This window comes from Cheilinus undulatus, linkage group 19 (assembly GCF_018320785.1).
Source record: "Cheilinus undulatus linkage group 19, ASM1832078v1, whole genome shotgun sequence".
NCBI lineage: Eukaryota > Metazoa > Chordata > Actinopteri > Labriformes > Labridae > Cheilinus > Cheilinus undulatus.
Window position 1 is genome coordinate 18,645,811 of NC_054883.1, and position 20,816 is coordinate 18,666,626.

Sequence of the window (20,816 nt, forward strand, 5' to 3'; positions counted from 1 at the left end):
GGTTGCACGGGAACAAGGTTATTATAGTTAACTAAAACTAACTTAATAACTAAAAATAAAATATAAAAATCATTTTAGTTTTTTAAATTTTAATTTTTTGTTTTTTTTTTTAAACACTAAGCTCTACAAATACAACTTAAACTAACTAAAACTGTATTGTCTGCTGACATGCCTGATTTGGTTGAAGATAACTTCACACAATGGTAATTTGAGATCTTGATTGGTATACAGACATTAAAGTTAAATAATCACAGTGAAAAGTGAAGCCTTCTTAGGTTTTGCCCCGGCAGGGATCCCACATTGTTGAAAATACTAAACTAAATCTAAAACTAATAAAAACTAAACTAAGATGAAGATCCTTTGTTTGAGCTGCTAACATGCCAGCTCATTTATACATTTTCATCTTTATTTTGTATAACTAAGTAGTATTATAGATGCTAATTACATATGCACAGAAACATTTGAATGTCTTTCTCTGTGTATGTGTTTTTGTGTTTATTTTTGTGTTCTGTGTGTACATCAGACATGAACGAGCACAGCTCCAGGAGTCACAGCATCTTCCTCATCAACATCAAGCAGGAAAACTCTCAGACTGAGCAGAAACTTACGGGAAAGCTCTACCTCGTTGATCTGGCTGGGAGTGAAAAAGTACGTACTTCTACACACTGCCTCTCACTCTCTTATCCTCTTTGGCTACCTGTTTTGCTATAGATGGCAAAAATCCAGACTGCGCCTATTTTGATTGATATTGAGACCACCGTTATTACACACCATTACTTGACATTTTCAGAGCCTTTACTCAGCATTTAGTTGAAGCACCTTTGGCAGAAACTGCAGCCTTGAGTCTTTTTGAATATGTCACAACAAGCTTGGACCTGGATTGGAGGATTTTCTGCCACTCTTCATGGCAAACCCTCTCAGGCTCATTCAGGTTGGATGGAGGCAGTCATTTCAGGGCTCTCCAGAGATGTTCGGTAGGGTTCAAGTCTGGCCTCTGGGTTGGCCACTCTAGGTCATTCACAGTTTTTCCTAAGCCACTCCTGTGTTGTTTGGGCTGTGTGCTTAGGGTCATTGTCATGTTGGAAGGTGAACCTTTGGCTCAGTCTGAGGTCATAAGTGCTGTGGGACAGGTTTTCATTGAGGATATCACTGTATCTTCATTCGGCTTTCCCTCAACCCTGGCCAGTCTCCCAGTCCCTGCTGCTGAGCCCCAACAACATGATGCTGCTACCACCATGCTTCACTGTTGGCATGTTACCGGGCAGGTGATGAGTGGTGCCGTTTAGGAATGAGGCCAAACAGTTCAACCTTGGTTTTTAGACCTCAGAATCTCAGTACCCCATATACGTGGAGGGCTGCAGTTGATCTGCCAGAGTTTAATGGAAAACCTGAACCTGTCTTATGATTATAAAGTATTTTAAATATTTTTTCTATTCATAAATGTAATAATTGATCCTGTAAGTAGCCTCATTACTTTGTAAATATGTTTTGTAAATATTAACAGCCCCTCTTCTCTCATTTCTGTGTGCTTACCCATATTTACTTGATTTCTTTAGGCTTTAATGACAGTGGTGCTGCTGCTTCCTCTCAGCAGGGGGGCTCTGCAATAATATGTCAGCCTGAATGAGAAGTTAATAATCCAAGACTAATCTCCAAGAAACCCACCAACATGTTTTGTCAACATTCTAAGATTAATCTTCTTTATTTTCAGTGATCATAACAATACCACATATTCTATAGTGACATTTTGATGGCTGTTTTGAGTATCCTGTTTGCCATTTATTATAATGTTATTCAGCGTGATTCTGTCAATGTTTCCTGCTTCATAGTAAAAATCTTCTTTTGTGTTTTGCTCTTTTAAAGGTGGGTAAAACAGGAGCTGAGGGCACAGTGTTGGATGAAGCTAAGATGATCAACAAGTCTCTGTCTGCTCTGGGAAACGTTATTTCAGCGCTGGCAGAGGGCTCGGTAAGACACACAGATAGTCATGCTTTAATCCTGCACTGCTACAGTTACTATTATTCTAAACCGAGCACAAAAGTAAGGAAATTGTGTTTGGTAGATTATTTCTTTGTTGTAACAGTGCTTCCTGGCAATAAATCTTATACTGTTGGAAAGCCCATTTATTTCCCTTTTAAATGGTCCCACATTTGTAAGGAACATTCGGGTTGCACCCATGTGAAATTTTCCAGATCTTATTTCATAGGCTCAACATTTTATTATAAACACTCATAATGTGGAAATTCTAAATACTAAATGTTCTCTGTGTTTGTGTCCTCTATCAGAGCTATGTACCCTACAGAGACAGTAAGATGACCAGGATCCTGCAGGACTCTTTGGGAGGAAACTGTCGGACCACCATGGTCATCTGCTGCTCCCCCTCCTCTTTTAATGATGCTGAGACCAGATCCACTCTGTTGTTTGGACAGAGGTATACACCATACAAACACACAGTACATACACATACATGAGCATATCTATTGAATTTAATTCAGTCTTAATTTGTACAGTGCCAGCTCATAACCACAGTTATCTCAAGACACTTTACAAAGAGTCTAGACCATACTTTCTGATACATTATTATAAAGATCCAGCATTAATTCACCTTTAGCTCAGCACCAATCAACAATGTTTCAGTGGCACAATTAACATGTGGGGACACTAACTATCACACTGTTGAGAAACAGTTTAAATGTCTCTAGGTGTCATGATGATGAAGCTTTGTTCAGGGATTGTCATGGAAATTGAATGTAAAAACACCAACTGTTTATAAATTTAAAGTATATGCTTAAATGATCTGTAAGTGTGTCGGTAACATTTTTCTAAATGACTACCATTAGTAAAAGATTCTGTTGTTTCCTTGAGCGCTGCTGAGATCCAAAACAGTCTTCTGCCATCGTCTCACCTTCACATTTGTCACCAGGGCAAAAACCATCAAGAACAACGTTTCGCTGAACGTGGAGCTGACCGCAGAGCAGTGGAAGAAAAAGTGGGAGAAAGAGAAGGAGAAGAACAAGACACTGAAGACCACAGTCACCTGGCTGGAGAACGAGCTCAACCGCTGGAGGAGTGGTAGGGAAGCATTTCTATTTTTTTATGATGTTTGCTAACTTATTTGTTTATTTACTACCAAACCAATCCGGATGAAGGCATTTCAGCCCACCTCTGTATGCAGTCTGAGTCACCGGATGTCAAATCGATGTCAGTATGCATCTACACCTCGTTCCAAATTTTTATGTGAATGACATTTTTCTCTGGTTCTCCCACATAGTCCATGCAAATGACAAGTCATCAACCATTAGAGCACAATTCAAATTTTATCGAACAAACCTTCTAATGCTAACTTCTTTTTTTCCAAAAATTAAAAAAACTCAAAATGCACTGTTCCAAATATGCTCAACAGAGTTTAAAAATATTTTATAGGTTGTTTTTTGAGTGTAATTGAAAACAAAAAATTGAATGTTTATGACACTAAAATCCAATTTGCATAGTATTTGGAACACGGTGTAGATGCATAAACACCTAGCATTAAGTATGGCCAATTGGTATCTGATTACCCAGAATGGATGTTAATGAAAAGTATAAACAGGATCTTTGTCTAGGTCTAAATCAGGAGGTTAGAACATATTTTAGATTTTTCAGCCTTAGCCTCTGCTTATTTCTTTAGTTTCAGAACAGATGAGGACTATCCAACTGACAAAGCAAAATCTGCTCTACAGTAAGAATTTTGTTTAAAGGAATAGAGTGTAAGAATAAGCTATATGCTAAAATGAATGGGAGGGAATCCTAACTTTTGGATGAGATAAGAAGCTTAAAAAAGAAGCTCTTTTATAAGTTCTATCACTCAGTCATGCTCTAAAGTCTCTCTGTCTTGGTTTGTTAGAGATGAATCACACACTGCTCCTATTTTTGGCTTTAAAGGGTATGTTTAAACAAGAACCCTTTGTTTTTATATTAGCAATGCCATGAAAAACACTGTCAAAGTTTTACTTTTGAAAAGAGTGTGATCATGGCTAATTACTGTATAGTTATCATTAGTCTACTTATACAAATACGGACACAAGTATTAGCCCCCCCACCCCCTAACAATTTCAGTAGTATTTTACAAGTGCTGTCAAATAGAGCACATTTTACCACAGCATTTCGAAACATCCTAGCTTTATTGTAGATGTTTACATTATTTAGCTTTGCACACAGGATCAAAATTATTTCACAAAAGCCAAAAACTATAACAGTCAAAATTATTAGTCCCCCTGCTGATAGTCAGCTGTGTCTCCTTTTTTCCATCACGTCTCCTGAGGAACCCAGCCCATTGTTCTTTGGTGAATCCCTCAAGCTCCTCCAGATTTGATGGTCTTCTCACATGGACCTTGGTCTTTAGTTCACCCAACAGATTTTCAATGGGATTCAAGTCAGGGCTTTGTGCAGGCTACTCAGTAACGCTCACTTTGGTCTTCTGGAGGTAATTCTTTACCAGGAGCGATGGATGTTTTGAGTCACCATGTTTAAAGACAAAGCAATGACCCTGACTCAGTTTTGCTGCTGACTGCTTGAGGCTTTTCTTCCAAAATCTTCACACAGCCCTCGTTCTTTATGGTTCCTTCCACCTTTACGAGATTCCCAGTTCCAGATGCACAGAAGCATCCCCACAACATAATACTCCCACTACTGTGTTTCACCGTGGGTGTTCTTTGGGTAATACGCCTCTCCCTTCTTTCTCCAAACACAAGCAATGTCTGAATGGTTAAGAGCTCTAGTTTGGTCTCATCTGACCAAAGGACATGCTTCCAGTATTCATAATCCTTCTCTGGGTTGTCCTTAGTAGACTTCAGTCTGGCTTGACGCTGTCTCTACTGCAGAAGTGGAATTTTTCTTGGTCCATTCCTGTTCAGGGCTCTAGTGATGGTCTTCTTTGAGACTACAATTCCTGTCTTGGCTAAGTCCTTCACTAGCGTCTTGGCAGTTGTTCTGGGGTCTTAGACACATTTCTCACTGGTTTTCTTTCCAGGGTCTTTGAAATCTTCCTACCTCGGCCAGGCTTGGTCTGGACTGTGTAACTCTCATTGAATTTCCTGATTTTACTTCTCACTCCAGTTCTTCACTCCCAGAAATGCTGTGATAACTTTGTAGATCCTCCTCCTGCTTTGTGAGCATCAACAATTCTTTTTCTCTAAACTGATTTCTTTTGATTTTGCCATGGTGCCCTCTGAAGTGACAGCTCAAACCCCTATTCTGTGTGTAAATGTGAAGATAATCCTCAGATTTAACTTGATTTTACAATCTTTGAGAATTACAAAGTTAAAGCACATCATTGCAAAACAGTAATTTGTGCTATGGCTCAACATAAGATCAGATCTAAAAGTGGCTAATGTTACGCCCTGGTAGTTTTTGTTTTTTTGAAATAAATTTGTTTCTCTTTGCAAAGTATAATGATGTATACATCCACCATAAAACTAGGATGTTTGGAAATGCTGTGTTGAAAATTCCCTGCTCTATTTGATAGCACTCAGGAAATACTTTAAAAAAGATCAAAGAGGGGCTAATAATTTTGACCTCATTTGTATAAGGAAATCCCAGGTCAATAATTTGCAATCAAAATGACTTATAGGTAAAAAGATTTGGAATTCACTCTGTAGGTCTTGGTTATTTAAGGGTGTAATTTACACAAGGCATTTTTTCCTGATGGAGCAGCGTGAAAAGAAAGCATGCCACAGGATACAGGACATATCGATGTGTGACTTTAGGAGCTGGGGATTGAACCCACACCCTTAACCTATTTTAAATAGTTGGTTCTTTTACCAACATCACAACATGAGGAAACAGGCATTACAAAATAGTTTTATCTGCCACCTTTAAGAGGCTTAACAACTTTTTTCTTCAATCAAAACCTTTGATTGAAGGAGAAGAGGAGGAGAGGAGACATGTCACAGATGACCACAGACACCAGGACTGATGTTAATTTCTTCACCCCCTGCAGGAGAAAATGTGCCAGCAGAGGAGCAGTTTGATAAAGAAAAGGCCAAAGCAGAGGTTCAGGCCCTGGATACTGTGTTAAACAACGATAAGACAGCACCTCCGCCTACACTCGGCAGCCTGCCTGGAGTCAAACTCACAGATGCAGAGAAAGACAAGTATGGGGCAGAAATGGCCAAACTCTACAAGGAGCTGGATGACAAGGTGAGAACAGATCCACAGCACACTATTTACTGGGAATGTTTGTAAAAATTCCTTTACTTTGAGTAGGGGTGTAGCTAGAGACTTTAGGCCCCAAGAAAGAGTATTACACAGGGCCCCCCTTAGCCGGCTAGCCAAGCAGCAAATGTTGCATCCTTTTTACAAGTATCTATGCATTTTAATGTATTTTTGAACCATAATTTCCCCATTTACGAGCATTATTTTTACTGTGGCTAAATTAGTTTTACTTGCATTATTTTGCAGCACTGGACTCCACCATCTGGACAATTTTGGTAGGAGCAGGGCCCCCCAGTATTGTATTTTACTCTATTTGATACAAATTTCAGTCTGTTGACTGGTTAATTCAGTTGCTTTTGATTCAATAATGACACCAAGAAAAATTAAAGAAAAAACACACTTTTCATGCAGGCTTCTTAAGGGCCCCTCCCTACTGTGGGCCCGGGTAATCAGTGCCCTTTTTCCCCTCTGTGCTGAGCCCATGATTTTGGGAGGGGGACGGTGGAAAATGTCTGAACGAGGGATGAGAAATGTGAGAAAGGAGCACATGGAGCACAATCCAACCACCTGGCCATCTGCGCTCTTTGAAAACAAATTTTGTTGTGCTGAAATATAGAAAATAGTTCAGGATTAAGTAAAAGGATCTTTGTAATTTTCATTTTCTAATGATATGTAGCGATATCTGTAGCTTGGTTTATTCTGTCTGCAGTTCTTCTTTTGGTCAGTAGATGGCAGTATTAGCTCTAACTCAGAATCACTTTCAGGCTGTAGTAGAAATAAATGAATGATGTATTAATTTTTTCTATTCCTCTCTGCTGTCCTCCCTCCTTTCCTTCCTGCAGGACGAAGAGATCAACCAGCAGTCTCAGTTGGTGGAGGAACTGAAACAACAGATGTTGGACCAGGAGGAGGTGACCCAGCTTCCCCTGTTTTCCTCCCGTCTCTCCTTCCCTCACATCCCATCTTCCCCCATGCTGACTTTTCCCTCCAGCTGCTCCTGTTAGCACAGACCCAGTCTGACAGCTGATAGCAGACTATTAGTCTCCCTGCTGGAGAGGTCAGACTGTAACTCACCCTCAGCAGGCAGCAGTGCAGCCTCACAGATTGAACACATTAGCCAAACAGAAATGGAGTTTGTACATCCTTCTATGAATGTCTGACTTTACCTTTTTTCATCACTGTCTTCACTCCCTAGCTTTTATCGTCCTCCCGCCGAGATCACGACACGCTGCAGACTGAACTGAATCGGCTGCTGGCGGAGAACGAAGCATCCAAGGAGGAGGTGAAGGAGGTGCTGCAGGCCTTGGAGGAGCTGGCGGTCAACTATGACCAGAAGAGTCAGGAGGTGGAGGACAAGGCCAGAGAGTTTGAGGCGCTGAGTGAAGAGCTCAACCAGAAGTCTGTATGTTGAAACCCTGAAGACACAAATTAGATGCTGATAACAAATCATTGCAAATTTGGAAGAAAAAGCCCAGTTCCAAAAAAGTTAGGACTCTGTGTAACAAGCAAATAAAAACATAAAATGGTAATTTGCACATAATGTTCAACCAATATTAGTTAAATACAGCACAAAGATAAGATATCTAATGTTTAATCAGCAAACATCCAGATACACATGCAAAGACAGTAGCACAGACTACTGGGAGCCAATGACTGACATTAAAAGTCAAATAATTGTTATGGGGTTGGTGTTTTATTGTCATTTGTGCATAGAATCTTTGAAGAGAAGTTTATCATAATTATAAGAAATAATACATGAATAAATAGAAGAAAAAAGTTGCTAAAAAATACATACAAAAAATAAATAATGGGTGCTTAGACTGCACTACAATGCTGCTTGTATTGTTAGAATAATGCCCAGAATATCCTGATGATCGTTCAAGGAGAAAAAAAAAAGGGACTATTTTTGGCCTTTTATTTACGTGTTCTCCTAACAACTCTGAAAGCATCTGGGGACTGAAGACATTAATTGTTGAAGTATTTAGAGGAATTTTAGAGGAATTCCCTCTCATTCTTGCCTGATGCACATTTGGTGTTGTTTAAAAGTTTGAGGTTTCTTCTGTCCGATTTTATGCTTCAAAATGTGCTGTATGTTTTAGGGGGGAATGCAGTCTAGTGCATGCGGGCCAATCTAGGCCTGTCCTCTGTCACTGTGAAGCCATGCTGTTGTGAAGCCAACTTGTTGCAAGCATTGCTTATACTTCCAGTGATGTTTATCAGTTTGAACATTAAATATCTTTTCTTTATGCTGTGTTTAATAGGTTCAAAAAGATGTTTCCTGTTTTACACAGTGTCCCAACTTTTTGAAATTATAGTGACCGATAGTATTGAATAGCACCAACTTTGAAATCAGTGCAAGTATTTCATCAGAAAAAGTTGTATGGTCTAAACTGGTAACAAATGTTGGTCATTCAAAACAGGAAATGCCCTGTTATTGGGTGACTAGGACTTCCTGATATTGAAACACAAATCAATATCTTTTGATTTTATCTAATCATACCAAAGTCTAAAATTCTGTTACCTGGACATACCTGGAAATAGCATTCTTATTCCTGTTCTTATGTCCTCTAGAGCTCTTTGAACTCCATCGACACTGAACTCCAGAAGCTGAAGGAGATGACAAACCACCAGAAGAAGAGGGTCACTGAGATGATGTCTTCATTACTCAAAGACCTCGCTGAGATTGGCATCGCCGTGGGAAGCAACGACATTAAGGTTAACTCTAAATACATGGTGACAATGCCAACCGAAGCTGTAATTATATACCTATTTAAATTCACCTCCTGCTGCCTGAATTACACCTGTTCTTCAGGATACATAATCATAATTGTCTTTATTTTCATTGTATTCTTTGATTGCATGCTTCATGCCCTTTGGATCTGCTCATTCACAATCCATTCATTATCAGCGAGTATCCAGGCGACACTTACTGATGGATTTATGTGGGCAGCAGCAGACAGTTATTTCTATTGACATGTCAGCCTTCCTTTTGTTCATTTAGTGCATTCATTTAGACTTTATTCAAAAGCCAGGGGGGTACACTTAGCCATTTATCAATCTAACTGTACTATTTAATCTCAGAGCAAATTAAAACCCTCCAAAATGTTTACATTACATCTTACATCAAGGCAGTGCCATCAAACATCACTATTTGTTCATCAAGAAAGTCAGAAACCCAAAGATTTGTGGTTCACTAAGATATGAAATGGAATCAGTCACCCTGTTTTTATTCTACTCACTGACAAAGTCATGATCAGTATTTTTTAAAAATCTAAGATAATCAAAGACTGGATTTTATCTCCGTCTTTGAGTGTTAATAGATCTCACACTTCCTGTGAGTAAACTGACACTCCTTTCCATCGCTGCGTTCAACAGCAGGTTGAAAATAGTTCTGTTTCTCCCTGGTTGGAGTTTCAAGTGTATTTTGAAAAGTAAAGTTCAGTTCCTGCCCCGTCTATTTTAAACTGTACTCCTCTCCAGAAGAGAAAGGTCAAGTGTCTCTTGTGGAAACATACAATACAGCTGGTTTGTTTATGTCAATCGCCTAAGAGTACTGAAGTGGAGATTTAACCTATCCTGTATCTGAGCTACATCCTACGCTTTGGAACTGTAGACCTTTATTGTCTCTTCTATTTTGTAATTCTATTATGTGCTCTGAACATTTCAAAGATCAAGTTTTAGGCAGTCTGTGTGGACAGAAGTGCTCTAAGACTGATAAGTTCATCATGAAAAGACACTTAACAGTTATTCTTTATTAAGAGTGACGTTTTCCTGTTGCTCTGTTTCAGACTCATACACATATCCATGGTATGGGAATATTTCACATCTATCTAGAAAACACCCACAGACAGTGTTTGGGAAGAGCAGAAAAAACTTGTAGAGTGGTTGGAAGCTTTTTTTTACATTCAATGAGCCAATCAGAACCTCAAATGTATGACATAGGATGCATGCACTGCCACTGAGGAGTAAACTACATCTCTTGAGCTCAGCAGGCAGCTGTTGTCATATCAATGCTCAATTCTTCATTAACAGTGGAGCTGGTTCGTGGGCTAAACTCTTGCCAAAGCAGGTCAGGAAAAGAGCAAATATGTCATTTACAACAAGAAAAACTTTAAGTCTGGTTCTTTGCTCTTCCTTTTACAAAAATGCTTTCAAATTCTAATAAAACTGATTTGAAAAGTTCTTGAATTTCTCTCAGGATTAATAAAGCATCTGTCTGTCTGTCCTACCTACTTGCTTACCTGCCCACCGACTGACCTACTGACTGACCTACCTACCCACCTATATACCGTCCTACCAACCTGCCTGTATACATACCAACCTACCTACCTACCAACTTATCTTCCTACCTATATACCTTCTGATCTACTGATTTACCCACCATACAACCTGCATACCTACCTTCTGACCTAACAACTTACCTACCTACCTACAGACCTACCTACCTATCCCCGTACTTACCTACCTGCCATCCTACCTACCTACCTACCTGCCTACGGGCCTACCTGCCTACTGACTGACCTACCTACAGACTTACCTACCTTACAACCTACTTTCCTACTTACCTGCCTACTTACCTACCTACCTACCAACCATCTATTATCTGACCTACCAACTTACTAACCTAACGGCCTATATATGTATATAGGCTCTCTGTATATGAGGGTGCCATGGTCTTAGAAAAGACTTTGATTTACCAGAAAATGTCACTGTTTCGTGGAGCTTTTACTACATAGAATTTCAAAATCACAGATCACATCTTCTTGTGCCTGATTATTGTGTTTTTCTGCCCTCTCAGCAACAAGAGAGCAGTGGCCTCATCGACGAAGAGTTCACTGTGGCTCGCCTCTACATCAGTAAAATGAAGTCGGAGGTGAAGACGATGGTGAAGCGCAGCAAACAGCTGGAGAGCACTCAAGCCGAGAGCAGCCAGAAGATGGAGCAGACGGAGATGGAGCTGACTGCCTGCCAGCTCCGCATCTCCCAGGTAACTACTGCTTAGCGCCGTCATAGCTGCCATCATGGATACTGTCCCCATAGTGACAGACGTGGTGGTTAATTAAACTGGCAGAACATGAGCTTATCAATCAAACAGCAGGCTAATAACCTGGCAGGCTGCTGTGCATGTATTACACTTTCTGTTCTGGGTTTTAAAAAAGAACTGTCGCGGAGTTTTTGTGAGAATGAATCACGGGCTTTATATTAATGTTGCTGTTGTTGTGCAGTATGAAGCAAAGATCAAGTCCCTGACAGACTCCCTGCAGAATGTGGAGCAGAAGAAAAGACAGCTGGAGGAAAACGTGGACTCTCTTAACGAGGAGATAGTCAGAATTAAAGCCCAAGGTGAGCAGAATCAGCCCTTTCATGGTCCTCTGAAGTACATTTTCAGTTATAATATTTTTAAAATGAGCTTAAACTTAATGCCCTTTAACTTTTTAACGGTATGGAGAAAAATTGAAACAGCACACATCACAAGGAAAGGCAACTGTTGGAGCCTTAACCTGCATCACAGAACTGCTAACTGCATGTATCAACTCTATGATTGCAGCATTTTCCTTCCCAGATGATTTACCAAGAAAAACAAACCAAAAAAAGCTGACTTTTAAGGCACTGGTGGCCTTCTGGTCATTTCACTGCACAGAGACCAAGGTTATTATAGTTAACTAAAACTAACTAAATGACCAAAATGTAAAAAACATTTTAGTTAACTGAAACTAAATTAAAAACTAAGCTTTCAAAGAAAATGAAAATTGACTGAAACAAAATTCGGTGCTAAAATAACTAAAATAAAATAATATTGAAGACAAAATCTCCTTAGTTTTAGTCTTTGACAGCAGTATACTGACTGACATGTATGCCCATGCATGGACAGAGTAAAATCCCCTGATCTGATTGGAGAACACTTCACACAATGGTAATTTTTCATCTTGAGTTGTATACAAACATCGAAATTGAATGAATAAAATAAAAAGTGTTGAACCCTTTTGGATCTCGCCTCTGGTATTCAATATTGCCAAAAAAAACGTTTAGGTTTAACATTAAAAATAACAAAACACTAAACTAAAATGAAGCATCTTTGCAAAATAAAAACCAAACCTAACTAGCAACCCAGCAGGAAAAACCTATTAAAGCTAAAATGAAATGTAAAATAAAAGGTAAAATCAAAATAAAAACAAAACAAAATTATCATAGCCTTTTCAGAGACAAACATATCTGTCAAACTAGCAGGAAACAGATCAATTCTGCTCTAAAAGTCGATGTTTACACCTGTAAATTAATATAAATTAGATTAATATTTCAGTCCAATCAGTGAGTGTGCAAATTGGTGACTTTCAGTTTATTGCATTTTTGACTGTTTTTATTATGTTTTTTCTTTGGATGAAGAATGAGTACATTTTAATAAAACTACATAAGAGACATTTGTGAGGCCTCTTTCTGTTTTCATCAGCTGCTGTAACGATGACTTCTATAAACTAAGAAATTCACCTGTTAACATGGTTGCTAATGAAGCAGACTAGAGCCCTGCGCAAGACTCTTCTCTTAATAATTACCGTCACCATCCTGCACAGGTTCTGACTATCCATGCTAAATATTTAGTGTAACAGACAGTGCATTTAGTTAAAGATAATATTGATATGTTCACTTAAGCACCACCCTGATCTTGTTTTCTCTCTGTATGAAGGAAACCTTAAGAAAACAACCACATCCTTATCATGTGTAAGAGTGCCACACATGGATAAAAAGCAGCTGTGAGTCTCAGACTCCCGCTTATAGCTTGGTAATAGCAATGTCAAAGTAATTTTTCTGACCTTATTTAGATATCCTTTATTTTTAAGTCATACAGAGATGAAATTGTTTCCTGATCTCTGGAAAGTTTGCATGCCATAGAAACTGCAGTGCACTTCCATCAGCTCTCACAGAGAGTAGACTTATCTGTGCTGTATTAATGACATGCTATTACCGTCCTCATCATAAGATGATTAATGCAATAAGGCCAATTTGCATGGAAAGTGGTGTTTTATTCCCCACATAACTGCATAATGCCTCAGCATCTCTGTAGACTGTGTGGTGATAAACCAAGAACACAATGAGGAGCATTAAAGCTGTGCTTTTTGACTTATTTATAAAGTTTTAATGCATGCACTTTTTGTTGAGCTTTAACAATGTATTACATGGCCCACCTGCTGTGTGATGCTTGCTGGAGACAGACCCATATTCAGACATAACTACACAGCACCGGCAACTCTAGCTGACAAAACAGTAAAAACATACCCTGCTCGGTCCCTGAATGATGACGTTTTGGGATTTTACAGAAAATCTGTACACATTTATGATTTTTGTTCATGGCACCATTTCCAAACCCAGTACACCCAAGAAGTTTTCTGAGAGGTTTTAAGGATGATTAGAGCAATGGTGTGGTGTGCAAATCGAGACAGGCACACAGACACACCGCCAATGATAGCAGTAAGATGCACCTAGAAGGTTATGTCCGTGGCCGAAGAAAAATGTTGTTTAAGCAAAGTGCACACGGTATGTTCTAACCACCAGTCATCAGCTCTCCAAAGGTTACCTTCAGTAACATGCTCTGCAAAGAAGCAAGTGTGTTTTAAAAAGTTTGTCAGATCCTACTTTGCATCTATTTAGAGCCACTGCTAAAAGATATACTTTAAGGCCTAGAGAAACATATCATGTCCTCTTTCAGAAAAAGTCAACACCATGGAGAAGGACAACGAGATCCAGTCTGCAAATGAAGTCAAGGTATTCTTCCACTAATGTTGTCTCTTATCAAAGTGTTCCCTGGTGACTAAATCATGGTTCAGGTGCAGCTGTATGCTTATGTCTCCAGGACGCTGTGGAGAAGCAGATCCTGTCTCACAGAGAGGCCCATCAGAAACAGATCAGCAGCCTGAGAGACGAGCTGGACAACAAGGAAAAAATCATCACAGAGCTGCAGGAGTAAGACCTGACATCAACCGATGATTCTCAAACTGTTAATGAGAGCATTAGTTCAGTACTTACTCTGCTCCTGACGTGTGTTTAGTCTGAACCAGAAGATCATGCTGGAGCAGGAGAGGCTGAGGGTGGAGCATGAGAAGCTGAAGGCTGCAGATCAGGAGAAGAGCCGCCAGCTGCAGGAGCTCACGTAATAATAACACTCTCTAGAGTCTAAACCAGCCTGGTTCTCATTGGAATACATGCATTTATCAACATGTGTTTACTCTGTGCAGGGTGCAGCAGGACAGAAGGGAGCAGGCCAAACAGGACCTGAAGGGACTGGAGGAGACTGTGGTCAGCTTGATTGAAGTCACTCAAGATACAAATAAAACTAGATCTGATTATTAAAAGATAATTCAATGGACGCCTGAACTGAGTCAAATCCAAACATGAAATTGGAGCCCTCAAATTACGTTTTGCTGTATAATAAGTTGCAAAGGACTAATGTTTTGTTGCATCTTTTCCCTTTTCAGGTATGCTAGTAAATAATGTGTCTTTTTAAGTGAGTTTAGAACAGAGCTACAGTACTGAATGGTTATTTTCCAACACTAAAGTCAGAATCTAGCCACAAACAGTAAAATGCAATGTGGATATGGGTCAACAAAAAAGAAGCTAAAAATATTTTTCTTTGCAGCAAATAATGCATTTCCTGGAAGATTGACATCCTTGATTTGAATCTCCTAAAGGACAAAACTAAAGATTAGATTTAAAGGTCACATATTATGGAAAATACACCCTTCAGGCTTTTCTAGCAAAAATATGTGCCCCTGGCCTGTCCACAGTCCCCCCCAGAGTCAGAAAATCTATTCCCTCCCCACTTCTCTTTCTCCACCTTTCAAAAGATGTGTGCTGAATCAAGCTGTTCTCATATTTTCCCCTCATGATGTCATGTGGGGAGTTAGCCCCACCCCCAAGTTCGGTTGGCTGTTGAAAAGTTCCGTCCTCCTCTCCTGGTCTTCCTCTCAGGAAAGCCCCATCCATTAAGCCACATCCATTTCCTGAGAGGGGCAGGGTCAGGGGACGGAGTCAGACAGCTCATTAACATTTAAAGCCACAGACTCAAAAACAGCTCGTTCTTAGCAGGGCTGAAACAGAGGGGTTTTTAGACATACAAAAATCCAATACGGGAGTGTTTTTTCAGCAACAAACTTCACAGGCATGTTTTGGAGACCTCTGAGACCAATATAAACTTGTCTTAAAGGGGTAAAATATGTGACCTTTAAAGATTGAATCAAATTACATTTTCAAACCTTTAAAGACAAAATAAAGAAGAGTGCAATCTTTAATCAAACTCTGCTAAAACTTCTAAGATTAGTAACTGTCAGTCAAATGTGATCCTTTTTTAAATGATCATCAATGACAACCATCACCATGATCATCATCATCTATGTGGACTCTGGATCACTCTCAAAAATTTTTGCTTCCTCTTTAAAGTGGAGCAAAATTACACTGTCTAAAGGCCATGACTAAGTTCTGTTAGGTTCAAGTTCATTTTTGTGCTATATTTTTGAGCTGTGAGAATCACAGGTTAAATTAAATTTAAGGTAGAGAGAGACAGAGATAGAATTCATGTGGATAAACACTGCAGTGTCTATAGAGGGTTTTTTTTTTTGTCACTCTGAGCAGATTCTTGTCTCCACTCAGGCTCGGGAGCTGCAGACACTCCACAGCCTGAGGAGGCTCTTTGTCCAGGACATGTCCTCTAGAGTCAAAAAGGTAAGACTCCTATGTTCATACCAGGCGCCAGGGTAACACCTTTGGATTGGCCCACTTAATTTTGACTGGGCCTGTTAATGTCAAAAACTTCAACTGTTCCCCTCCATATAGACCAATAAGTTTTATACTTTTTGAAAAGAAAATGCTGAAGATGTTTGGAACATTTAGTCTATGGGAGAGGCTGTCTTTTGTTTATGTGGCAACTAACGAATCATACTAATTTATTAATTGGTGCTTATAAAGCATGCACTTCTTCTTCTTCTTCTTAAATGTTGGAGAATTTGCTGTTCTTGATGATTTACATGGATTTTTATTTATTTATTGAATGTGGAAGAGAGAGCGAGAAGGTGGGCACATTACGGTGTCAGTTTGATCATTAATGAGAAACTGTTTGATTTTTGCTTTTAAGACAAATCAGTTAACCTACTGGGGAAGAAAATCACTTTCTTGTAGAGTATAGGATCATACTTCCTGTAAATAGAAGTTTTCTAATGATAACCACAGGTATTTCAAGCTTTTGCACTAACGTTCCTCCATTCCCATTCATTCCTGACTGGTGTGCTTCACTTCCTGCCTCCTATCTTGTATTTGTGCATCATTTGGATCACATGACTGCAAACAACCTATAAGATTTTAAAATCCCAGGCTTAAACAATCACCATTACCACCAGCACTGTAAATGTATAGTAACTGTTATTTTTAAAGAAACAATATCTGCAACTAGGATGAATGTTAATCACATAGTGGGTGGAGGAATTCAGAACTTTGGCCCTTGGCTTGGTTTTCCTGACATTTCTCGGTCCTTAGGGAAGATTAATAGGGGAACCCGGCTTTAGAGCAGCATTGTAATGAGCCCTTGTTGCTCAGATCCCCACATTTACCTGGAATGAGATGTACAGATCCATATTTTGCTCATGCACCCGCTGCACTCCATTTAATTTGCACCGTTATAAAACTTTAATGAATCCAGGGAACACAACAGCAAGAAGTAGGCCATCTGATTCTTCAAAGGTAGCAGCTGAAAATTAGGGATCCAGGCCGACAGCATGCTGCTTGTCTGCAACCCTCAGGCTGAGGCTTCATGATGCAAACAAGATTAAAAGCATGCTTTCCTTCCTGGAAGACACACAATCTGTCATGCTGTTGTACCCGTCCAAAATCTGAAATTTATCATCTGATTTTACAACAAAAAATAAGCTCTAGATTCTGTTTTTGGAGTGTAAACAAATGAAATAAATCAACATTACGAAGATGAATTAATTTTTGGATAAAAAGGTAAAACATGGATTAAATAACCTTTGATTTTTGTGCCTGAGCAGAATGCAAACGCAGACTTAGAGGACATGGAGAGCAACGCTGCCCAGAAACAGAAGATCAGCTTCCTGGAGAACAACCTGGAGCAGCTCACACAAGTCCACAAACAGGTAAAAAAGGAGCAAAGATACAATTAACACAGTTATTCTTCCATGCATGAACTAAAGATAGAATGTTAACAAGATTTTATGTCTGAAAGCTAAACAGTCCCCATCTCCTCTCACTCTGTAAATGATCTATGAAGCTGTTACGAGACAACGCCGACCTTCGTGGTGAGATTCCTAAAATGGAGAGGCGTCTGAGAGCCACCGCTGAGCGGGTCAAAGCTCTCGAGTCAGCTTTAAAAGAGGCCAAAGAGAACGCTGCCCGGGACCGCAAGCGCTACCAGCAGGAGATGGAGCGCATTAAAGACACCGCAAAACCCAAAAACATGGGCAGGAGACCCTCAGCACAGATAGGTGGATGAACACACATTAATGAATATGCAAAAGTTTTAGGCATTATGCATAAAATTTGGCTGTAAAAGCCAAAATTTGATCATATGGTAAATATGCTGCTGCACATTTACTAACAGTGGAAAACCACCTCATGGTGGTCTCTAGCACTGTGACAAAGTGCTTGTCACCATCCTAATTTCTTATTTTTTTGCACATTTTTTGGACTTATATGTGTCAGAGCATCAAACAAATTATGATATTAGGCAAAGATGATTAGAGTTAAAACAAAATGCAGTTTTTAAATGATAATTTTAATTATCAAGGGAAAAGGCCATCTAACCCTACCTGATTCGATGTGAAAAAGTAATTGACCTCTTTGGGTAAATCATGAATTACCTGTGATTGCCCACAACTTTGGTGAAAGTTTAACCCAATTTCTCTAGCCACACCCAGGCCTGATTACTGCCAGCTGAATCAAGAAATCACTTCAAAAGAACCTGTGACAACGTAAAGTAGGCCAAAAGATCTAAGAAAGCAATGAATTATGTCAGACAGGTGAGGAACAAAGTCATTGACATCTACCAGCCATTTCTAAGACTTTGGGATTCTAGTGAGCCATGGTTAGAGACATTATCCACAAATGGAGAAAACTTGGAAGTGTGATAATCTGGGGCTGCTTTGCTGCTTCAGGACCTGGACGACTTGCCGTAATTGATGGGACCATGAATTCTGTTCTCTACCAGAAAATCCTGAAGGAGAATATCCAGCCATCAGTTCGTGACCTCAAGCTTAAGCACAAGGGGGTTAAGGGTTATGCAGCAGGGTAATGATCCAAGCACCAGCCACCACCTCTGAATGGTTTAAAAACAAGAAATTTTTGAAGTGGCCAAGTCAAAGTCCAGACTTAAGTCCTTATGTGTGAAAGACTTATTGCCAATTATCGCAAACACCTTCTTGCAGTTGTTGCTGCCAAGAGTTGCACAACCAGATTTCTTTTAATTTAAAAGCTGCATTTTGTATTTACTCAGGTTATTTTCTATCTAATATTAAAATTTTTTTGATAATATAAAACATTTAAGAGTGACAAATATTCATAAAATGAGAAATCAGGACGGGGACAAAGCCTTTTCCACAGCACTGCATGTTGATCTATGGTAAGGAGGTTCTTAGCTTAGCTTAGTGTAACTTAGCTTTGTTGAGTACAATAATTAAAAGTAGGGGAAATGCTTAGACTTGCTTCTGCTCAGTATCAAATTTATAAAATATACATGTAAAGCTAACTAGTAAGCATTTACATTATCTTTTGTTTAATCTGCTTACAAACAGTTAACCCTTTACTTACTGAGTCTAAAAATGGCGATTTGGACATATTTTGTTATTATGGCTGTAAAATAGTCAAGAAATGCCCTAAGTCTGAGAGCTTTGGTACCTTTTCCCAGGGGTACTTGAACTTGACTTTTCAACATCTGGTTAATGATTATTGCACATTATATGGAATTTTCAGTAGTTTAAAAGAAGAAAAACACAAAAACAGATTTGTTTTTCATGGCTTTTATGAGGAGGAATTTTGTTATTGCGCATGAAGTTTTGATTTGACATTTGAAATGTGAACCTATACATGTTTAGAACAATCACCAGTCATTTTTTGAGTCTAGAACTCTGGGTGTGCAAAACACAGAGCAAAAGATAATTATATACCTAGGCGACAATTATTGCAAATAAAGGTGGAAAAATGCATATGCAAATACATATTGTTATTGCACATGACAGACACGCACAGATACCACTATCTAATGCTATTTTTTGAAAACAAAACACAACTCTCACTCGCTCTCCTTTTACTCTCTTCCTTCACTCTCCTTTCTCACTCGTCTTCTGCTAAAGCTGCCGTTTTCGCGGTGCTGTTCAACATTACCATAATATATATACTACACATCATATATTGCCGGAAAGCACGGATTCTCAGCTCTCAGTCAGTGTTGGAATGTTTTTAGATTGAGCAAACTTTCGAGGAGTTACAGTGTTGAGAATCCATGTAGCGGTCTCACAGTACTTCTGGTGTTTTGCTATGGTGTTTTGCTATGAATGCCCACGTCATATGGTTGCGAGTACTGTAATGAACCATATATGTGTGCATGCCCACAGTTCTCAGCTTTCCAACGCTAACAGAGTTACGGTAATAATACTCCGGACATATAAAACACAGCGCCAGCACCGGCGCCGGCTCAGTAGATAAAGGGTTGAAAGGAAGATTTGTGTTTTTACAGCAGGCTATATGCTTTATCTTAATGACCTGTCTGTCTGTTTTTGCCATAAAATGGATTAAACAAAGATGTTATCACGTGTATAAGTGCTAGCTTTAGGTACAGCGGCGTATTTTGTAGCTGTGGACATAACCAGGGGAACCACTGTCCACTGTGTTAACTTGGAGCGCAAGTTAGCGAGCAGTTAGGTTAGTTTGGCTTAAAGACTGGAAACAAAGATCTTTAAGTCATATCAATCCTTTTATATAACTCACAGAAACAGGAAAAATTAGCTCATTTACTGAAATAGCAAACTAAATCCAAACAAAGACACAAGATCTTTTTTTGATGTCTGTGTGTGACCTGTGTAATCTGCCTTTGTTGAACCAGCCAAGCCCATCAGACCAGGCCAGCTGCCGGGAGCCCCTCTGATCCCCGGTTTCAACAGATCCAACCTCATCCAGAACAATCTGCCTCCAGGCATCAAGGAGGGGGGCAACGACAGGTGAGAGGAGAAAATCTTCGCTACAGAGTATTTTCATCATATCTGTTTGATGATATTTGTATTTTGTTTGCTCTATCCTGTTGAAAGATACTAAGAGGAAGTATTTAAGATGTTTCAAACAGACTTAACAATGCCTCCGTATGGCCTACAAAAGCAATCAGCAACAGGCTTATTTTTTACATTCATTTTAAACGCCCATTTCTGGTGCAGTGTTTTAGAAAAACTACAGATGCCTGTGCGGGACAAGCTCCACTGTGGTTTTACTTTAATCAACACAACTGTAGGTGTCTTTACAGGAGCTTTAAATTGGTCGTAATGAAAACTATAAACCCATGAATGTATTTCCAGTGCAGGTTAATCAAGTGGCATTTACACCCCCATTGTTTCCCCCAGGAAATTTCTCAGTTTGGGGTG

General features: G+C 39.3%; 1 protein-coding gene across 1 annotated transcript in view; it reads left to right on the forward strand.

Moving 5' to 3' along the window:
* Positions 1-20,406, forward strand: part of LOC121527679 (kinesin-1 heavy chain-like) — a 31,236-nt gene extending 10,830 nt beyond the window's left edge. The window contains exons 8-26 of the mRNA XM_041814703.1: positions 524-648; positions 1,864-1,968; positions 2,286-2,431; positions 2,924-3,072; positions 5,978-6,177; positions 7,035-7,103; positions 7,388-7,594; positions 8,764-8,907; positions 9,715-9,717; positions 10,991-11,179; positions 11,418-11,535; positions 13,895-13,950; positions 14,039-14,148; positions 14,234-14,335; positions 14,421-14,481; positions 15,832-15,903; positions 17,223-17,327; positions 17,462-17,675; positions 20,288-20,406. Coding sequence (XP_041670637.1) covers positions 524-648; positions 1,864-1,968; positions 2,286-2,431; positions 2,924-3,072; positions 5,978-6,177; positions 7,035-7,103; positions 7,388-7,594; positions 8,764-8,907; positions 9,715-9,717; positions 10,991-11,179; positions 11,418-11,535; positions 13,895-13,950; positions 14,039-14,148; positions 14,234-14,335; positions 14,421-14,481; positions 15,832-15,903; positions 17,223-17,327; positions 17,462-17,675; positions 20,288-20,406 — 2,294 coding nt within the window. The remainder of the gene's footprint in view (positions 1-523; positions 649-1,863; positions 1,969-2,285; positions 2,432-2,923; positions 3,073-5,977; positions 6,178-7,034; positions 7,104-7,387; positions 7,595-8,763; positions 8,908-9,714; positions 9,718-10,990; positions 11,180-11,417; positions 11,536-13,894; positions 13,951-14,038; positions 14,149-14,233; positions 14,336-14,420; positions 14,482-15,831; positions 15,904-17,222; positions 17,328-17,461; positions 17,676-20,287) is intronic.
* Positions 20,407-20,816: the final 410 nt, after the last annotated feature.